Source organism: Boleophthalmus pectinirostris, unplaced genomic scaffold (assembly GCF_026225935.1).
Source record: "Boleophthalmus pectinirostris isolate CB_2022bp ecotype Guang Dong unplaced genomic scaffold, ASM2622593v1 HiC_scaffold_15, whole genome shotgun sequence".
NCBI classification, from domain to species: Eukaryota; Metazoa; Chordata; class Actinopteri; order Gobiiformes; family Gobiidae; genus Boleophthalmus; species Boleophthalmus pectinirostris.
This window is the reverse complement of record NW_026571070.1, coordinates 2,192,484-2,199,983: the sequence shown is the minus strand read 5'-3', so window position 1 is coordinate 2,199,983 and position 7,500 is coordinate 2,192,484. Positions and strand designations below refer to the sequence as shown.

At 44.3% G+C, this 7,500-nt stretch overlaps 2 protein-coding genes across 2 annotated transcripts in view; both read right to left on the bottom strand.

The window, feature by feature from the left end:
- Positions 1-1,536, bottom strand: part of LOC129408189 (pregnancy zone protein-like) — a 19,625-nt gene extending 18,089 nt beyond the window's left edge. The window contains 4 exon segments of the mRNA XM_055151268.1: positions 1-47; positions 356-512; positions 611-788; positions 1,412-1,536. The exon segment at positions 1-47 is cut by the window's left edge and continues 6 nt beyond it. Coding sequence (XP_055007243.1) covers positions 1-47; positions 356-512; positions 611-788; positions 1,412-1,488 — 459 coding nt within the window. The 5' untranslated portion in view covers positions 1,489-1,536.
- Positions 1,537-6,415: 4,879 nt separating this feature from the next.
- Positions 6,416-7,500, bottom strand: part of LOC110168240 (alpha-1-inhibitor 3-like) — a 6,604-nt gene continuing 5,519 nt past the window's right edge. Inside the window, exons 10-11 of the mRNA XM_055151219.1 lie at positions 6,608-6,713; positions 6,416-6,516 (exon numbers count right to left, since the gene is read on the bottom strand). Of these exons, the coding sequence (XP_055007194.1) occupies positions 6,461-6,516; positions 6,608-6,713 (162 nt within the window). The 3' untranslated portion in view covers positions 6,416-6,460. The remainder of the gene's footprint in view (positions 6,517-6,607; positions 6,714-7,500) is intronic.

Below are 7,500 nucleotides of genomic sequence, written 5' to 3'. Positions count from 1 at the left end.
ATTTGCAGGTCTCAGCTTCGAGTCCAACGTCACCACTCGAAAATGCACTGCAAGAAAAACAACACAGTCCTGGTTTAGTTCTGGTTTAGTCCTGGTTCCTGGTTTAGTCCTGGACTAAACCAGTCCTGGCTTTTCTTGGTTTAGTCCTCATTTGGTCCTGGCTTAGTCCTGGCTTAGTCCTGGAGTAGTCTGGGTTCAGTTCTGGTTTAGTCCTGGTTCTGGTTTAGTCCTGGTTTAGTCCTGGTTTAGTCTAAACCAGAACATGCAAACTCCACTCAGAGATCAAGAGTCAAATCCACAGCCTCCTCCCTGACAGGCCCAGCACCTGCCGCCTCCTCCTGCACCTGACACTCACCTGTCTGCCCGGGCAGGTACAGGGGTTTGTCGGTCTGGATAAACGTTTTCAGTCCGTGGTTCTTGATTTGGATTTTGTGAGTTTCCCATCGTTGAAAGTTTTTTCCTTTGATTTCAAACTCAAAATTCTGGATTTCAGAATCTTCAACAACAGGAGCCTGAAAAACAAAAGAAACATGAACTAAACCAGGACTAAACCAGGACTAAATCAAGACTAAGACCAGGACTAAGCCAGGACTGTCTCAGGGTGCAGTACCTGAAATGTCCTGCAGGTGTTTGTGTCGTCGTCCACTGTGTCTGTGAGTAAACTCGTCTTCTCGTCTTTGATCAGACTCACGGTGAAGTTCAGCTCCTCAGAGACCTGCAGCAGACTCATGCAGAACTTCACCGTACTCCCAGACTCCACCACCGCAGGGAGCACCACCAGGAACTGACTACACATCATTATAAATGACAAAATAACAACAACAACAAAAACACACACACACACAAAAACAGGATTATGTAGAGTGGGTTAATCTGAACATTTTAAAACCAAAATGACAAAGATCAGAGCAGCTGTTACAGAGAGAGAGGACCAAGGGCACTCAGGTCTAAACCAGGACTAAATCAGGACTAAACCAGGACTACATCAGGACTAAACCAGGACTACATCAGGACTAATCCAGAACTATCAAAATGTTTGACTAATCTGATCCCTCCAACAGTAAACAGGAGCATAAATCGTCATTTGTTTTGTCAAAAAACAGAAAATTGTGTTTGTAAATGATCATAAATCAAAAAATCCAGTGTCAGAAGTTCCTCAGATCATGACTGACATGAGAATCCACAATGTTTCTCACTCTTCTCACTATTTTATTTACACCAAACATCCAAACCCGACTGTGTCCAGGTTTAGAGTTTAGAAAATCTGCTCCCTCCACGTCTGACACGACAAAACATCTGCAGATTCACCAGAGACATTTGACCTGCTCCACCTCAGTCTGACACTCAGGGAAACAAGACGGGAGGGCATCTGACACACAGGGAGGAGGCTGGGAGGGCATCTGGTACTCACGGGTCTGCAGAGGCCCCCAGGCTCAGGGCGAGTACGAGGAGGAGCCGCCTCCACCACGAGCTGCAGCCAGGACCCATGTCTGAACCAGACTCACCTCCGACCGCACATATCTGACAGAGCACAGGCCACGCCCACACACAGGCCACGCCCCGCACGCCCGCACAGACCACACCCCCACACAGCTCCGCCCACAACAATGAACCCCCTTCATGTTATTCATGTTAGTATTTTTCTTTTTCTATTCCCATGTGTCTTTATATCTGTGTAAAACAGAACTCAACCAGGGTCTAGTTCGTTGTAAAGCTCAAATGAGGATCTAGTTGTGACTCTAGTTTAAGTGTTGATCAGTGATTTGTTTTTGGACGTGTGACTCTGTTGTGTTAAACTCGACCTTTGAACTCTCTGTGCTTCTCTCGTCCTACACAAATTACACTTTTATTTGTTTTTCCAAATAAATTGATTTTCACAGAGGCGGAGTTGAATAAACTGGAGCGGGTCGGCTCAGGGCAGCGGCGAGGAGCAGAGCGCCACGATTCCTTATAAGTCCACTCCGGATCCGGAAGTACAATTTCCATTCATTTTTCTCACAGACTTTTCCAAAAATTCAAATCTAAGGAGCCTTGGTTTAGTTTTAAAACACGAGATTCTGTGAAACGTTTCAATAACTACAGTTTCAGAAACAGGTTAAATAAAACGACAGCTCCTCTGGTCAAACTTTATATCATTTTTTGATTGAGAAATTTACTTCCCGAATGTTACAAACCGCTGCTCCGACACTGACGTCTAATAGATGCATCAAGAATTTCAGACTTCTGGTCATTGCACAATTCATACTGGGAAGGATTTTCCGAAAAAGTGAGCGTCAAACCTCCATGTTTGTTTTCCCAGTGGGATGTGTCTGTTGTCAAAGTCGATCTTTTCAAGTCTTTTGAACCATATCACTTTTGTTTCTGGTTCTGATATTGTCATATTTTAGTTTTGGGATTCGGACGTCGTAATTGTTGTGGTTGTTGGATCCTAACAGCGGAAAACAACTCGAGAAATTTGTTTGTGAACTTCCATAAATGCAAAAGTGAATCAGATGTGTGTGACTCAAACCTCTGTTCAAACTGTTTCTCTTCCCAACGGAATTGAAAAATAGTGAAAGGTGAAGGTGATGGGCAGGATTTAAAAAGTCAACGCCAAAGTGAAAGTCTCCAACTGTTCACCAAGAAACACCTTCCACTGCAAAGAGACCAAGACGTGATGTTTCTGTAAAACCACAAGAACAAGAAAGTGCAGCTCAGTCTGTTTGTCTTCTGCTCCTCTCCATTAACAAACGGGATTTTGTTTTGTGTAGTCAGTTCCTGGTGGTGCTCCCTGCGGTGGTGGAGTCTGGGAGTACGGTGAAGTTCTGCATGAGTCTGCTGCAGGTCTCTGAGGAGCTGAACTTCACCGTGAGTCTGATCAAAGACGAGAAGACGAGTTTACTCACAGACACAGTGGACGACGACACAAACACCTGCAGGACATTTCAGGTAGTGCACCCTGAGACAGTCCTGGTAAAGTCCTGGATTAGTCCTGGTTTAGTCCTGGTTTAGTCCTGGTTTTGTCTTGGATTAGTCCTGGTTTAGTCCTGGATTAGTCCTGGTTTTGTCTTGGATTAGTCCTGGTTTAGTCCTGGATTAGTCCTGGTTGTCTTGGATTAGTCCTGTTTAGTCCTGGTATTAGTCTGGTTTAGTCTGGATTTGTCTGGATTAGTCCTGTTTAGTCCTGGATTAGTCCTGGTTTAGTCCTGGATTAGTCCTGGTTTTGTCTTGGATTAGTCCTGGTTTTGTCTTGGATTAGTCCTGGTTTAGTCCTGGATTAGTCCTGGTTTAGTCCTGGATTAGTCCTGGTTTTGTCTTGGATTAGTCCTGGTTTTGTCTTGGATTAGTCCTGGTTAGTCCTGTTAGTCTAGTCCTGAGTTAGTCCTGGTTTAGTCTGGATTAGTCCTGGTTTAGTCCTAGTTAGTCCTGGATTAGTCCTGGTTTAGTCCTGGATTAGTCCTGTTTTAGTCTAGTCCTGGTTAGTCCAGTCCTGATCCTGGTGTCTTGGTTAGTCAGTGTCACCTGAAAGTGTCAGATTATTAAAATCAATCAGAGGTTTAAATCGATTAAGAAGATCTTGACCGATAAGGAATCGAGTCAGTTGGAGACAAATAGATTTGGTGGACCACGGTCATGGGTCCAACTGTGAAGTGAATCAAAGCTGCTTTGGTCAGGACGGTGCTGGTGTCAGTGTATGACTGGACTTCAAGAAAGCATGGAGAACATTTCAGGTTTCGTCCTTTTACATGAATCACTTTTCACAATTGATCAAAAAGAATGTTTGACATTACACTGACGTGTGCAGTGGTGCCAAGGACAGCTTCCTGTTGGAGCTCGTTGTCGAGGATGTTGGGCATGTAAAGCTTCTGAGCTGGGCACTTTTTAGTTAGTTTGCACAAAAATCTTTTAAAAGGCCGTTTGGTGTGACTGTCTAGTGCAGGGGTGGGCAAACTTTTTGGCTCGCGGGCCACATAGGGTCCTAAAATTTAACTCAAGGGCTGGACAGAACACAGGACATGACGTGTCAAGAGCTCAGCTGCATTATATTCGTATTTACGCTTATGTAAGAAGTGCACTTCACGCTACAACATTGCTGCGAAACATTCAGAACACACAAGAAGTTAATAGATCTGCTTCCACTGCACACAACAGGGAAACAAATACCATGACCTCACCGTTTTCAAATTTGACTCAAAATAACTCAATAACAAAACCAATGCCAAACAATCACACACACATTCATATATGCAGCAAAACTGGACACTATGAAAGTCACATAATTTGACATCTACAACTTTGAATCTTCAAGTTTTACATGTGATTATCAACCAGTTTAAACTGTAAGCAGTGCAGCCTTATATCTTGAACATCAGTACTTCACTCATGGTCTGAATGACTCCTGTAAGAACACTTTCCCATAAAGCATTGCGGCCAACATAATACGCCACACCTCAATGTATATGCAGTGCGCCATCTACTGGGAAACGCCGGAAATGCATGACAAATAAAACATCAACAAGGTTTATTATTGTAATTTATTCCAGTTCGGCGGGCCGGATTAAAAGGTTTAAAGAGCCACATACGGCCCCCGGGCCGTAGTTTGCACACCCCTGGTCTAGCGCATTGTCATTTTGAAGTTGACTTTCTGAACTTACCTGAGAGGCACTGTTGGGCTTCAAAGCATGTTTGTGCTTTAAGCTGGTTTCAGTTTCTGCCATTTTCACTTCAGATCGACAGATAGAAGTGGCTGTGGGCTCTGGGAGACCAGGACCAAGTTCAACATCCTTAAAGAAGGGAGTTACTTCTTTGGTTTGTTGGTTTAAAATAGCTAAGAGCCCTGAGTAATATTTAAATGTGACTTTTTCACAGATATTGACAGTTTATTTCAGTTAAATATGACTATTATAATCCGATTTGACAAAAAGATTTACTAAAAACAAGAAGAATAAATCAGAATTGAATTCCTTGTATCAAACAAAGTTAAAAAAAAAAAAAAAAAAAACATTATACAGCAATTTAAGACTAAAGGAAGTGGAGATAAAACCTTTTCTTGTTTCTTGTTTTTGGATTTTATGCTCATCGGCCACTAGAGGGCGTCACCAACTTGTCTCCATGGATTTAAAAAAATCTTAGGCCCAAACCTAACACCATGTCAAAAGTCAAAATCTTTTCCAGAAGTGCATGATTTTCATGAACTGACTGTTGGACGGGAGACAAGGACTAAACCAGGTCTAATCCAGGTCTAAAACCAGGGACTAAACCAGGTCTAACCAGGTCTAAACCAGGTCTAAACCAGGTCTAATCCAGGTCTAAACCAGGACTAAACCAGGTCTAATCCAGGTCTAAACCAGGTCTAATCCAGGTCTAAACCAGGGACTAAACCAGGTCTAATCCAGGTCTAAACCAGGTCTAATCCAGGTCTAAACCAGGTCTAAACCAGGGACTAAACCAGGTCTAATCCAGGTCTAAACCAGGTCTAATCCAGGTCTAAACCAGGTCTAAATCAGGGACTAAACCAGGTCTAATCCAGGTCTAAAACCAGGTCTAATCCAGGTCTAATCCAGGTCTAAACCAGGTCTAATCCAGGTCTAAACCAGGTCTAATCCAGGTCTAAACCAGGGACTAAACCAGGTCTAATCCAGGTCTAAACCAGGTCTAAACCAGGTCTAATCCAGGTCTAAACCAGGGACTAAACCAGGTCTAATCCAGGTCTAAACCAGGTCTAATCCAGGTCTAAACCAGGTCTAATCCAGGTCTAATCCAGGTCTAAATCAGGGACTAAACCAGGTCTAATCCAGGTCTAAACCAGGGACTAAACCAGGTCTAATCCAGGTCTAAATCAGGGACTAAACCAGGTCTAATCCAGGTCTAAACCAGGACTAATCCAGGTCTAATCCAGGTCTAAATCAGGGACTAAACCAGGTCTAATCCAGGTCTAAACCAGGACTAATCCAGGTCTAATCCAGGTCTAAACCAGGTCTAAACCAGGTCTAAACCAGGACTAAACCAGGACTAAACCAGGTCTAAACCAGGTCTAAACCAGGACTAAACCAGGGACTGAACCAGGTCTAATCCAGGTCTAAACCAGGTCTAAACCAGGTCTAATCCAGGTCTAAAAAAGATCTAAACCAGGACTAAACCAGGGACTGAACCAGGTCTAATCCAGGTCTAACCCAGGACTAAACCAGGTCTAAAACCAGGTCTAATCCAGGTCTAAACCAGGTCTAAACCAGGGTCTAAACCAGGTCTAATCCAGGTCTAAACCAGGACTAAACCAGGTCTAAACCAGGACTAAACCAGGTCTAAACCAGGTCTAAACCAGGTCTAAACCAGGTCTAAACCAGGTCTAAACCAGGTCTAAACCAGGTCTAAACAGGTCTAAACCAGGACTAAACCAGGTCTAAACCAGATTATAAAAACATTCAGACAAACATGATTCGTTTGTTGTTTGTTTATTTGTAATTTACTGTTTATAAAATGTTCAGTGTTTGTTTGGAGCAGCACACGGGGACGTGTACTCTGTCTCTGCCTCGTCACCTGAACACAACAAAAATACACACATTAGTACTTCTACTCCATGAAAAGTACACAGTATTCAGAGTATTGCAGTAGTGTAGTATTGTAGTACTTGGTTGGTAGTAGTCGTAGATTCTGACCACAGCAGGTTTGAGGCTCTGGACCTGAATTTCCTCAACCAGACGCAGACGGAAGGACACGGGCACATCTTTAGACAACTGTAAGACAAAGACCAGGACTAGACCAGGACTAGACCAGGACTAGACCAGGACTAGACTAGACCAGGACTAGACCAGACTAGACTAGACCAGGACTAGACCAGGACTGACCAGACTAGACCAGGACTAGACCAGGACTAGACCAGGACTAGACAGGACTAGACCAGGACTAGACCAGACTAGACCAGACTAGACTAGACCAGGACTAGACCAGACTAGACCAGGACTAGACCAGGACTAGACCAGGACTAGACCAGGACTAGACCAGGACTAGACCAGGACTAGACCAGAACTAGACCAGGACTGGACCAGGACTAGACCAGGACTAGACCAGGACTAGACCAGAACTAGACCAGGACTAGACCAGACTAGACCAGGACTAGACCAGACTAGACCAGGACTAGACCAGAACTAGACCAGGACTAGACCAGGACTAGACCAGGACAGACAGACTAGACTAGACAGAACTAGACCAGGACTAGACTAGACAGGACTAGACCAGACTAGACCAGGACTAGACCAGGACTAGACCAGGACTAGACCAGACTAGACTAGACCAGGACTAGACCAGACTAGACCAGGACTAGACCAGGACTAGACCAGGACTAGACAGACTAGACCAGGACTAGACCAGGACTGACTAGACCAGGACTAGACCAGGACTAGACCAGGACTAGACCAGGGACTAGAGGACTAGACCAGAACTAGACCAGCTAGACCAGGACTAGACCAGGACTAGACCAGGACTAGACCAGACCACTAGACCAGGACTGGACCGGACTAGACC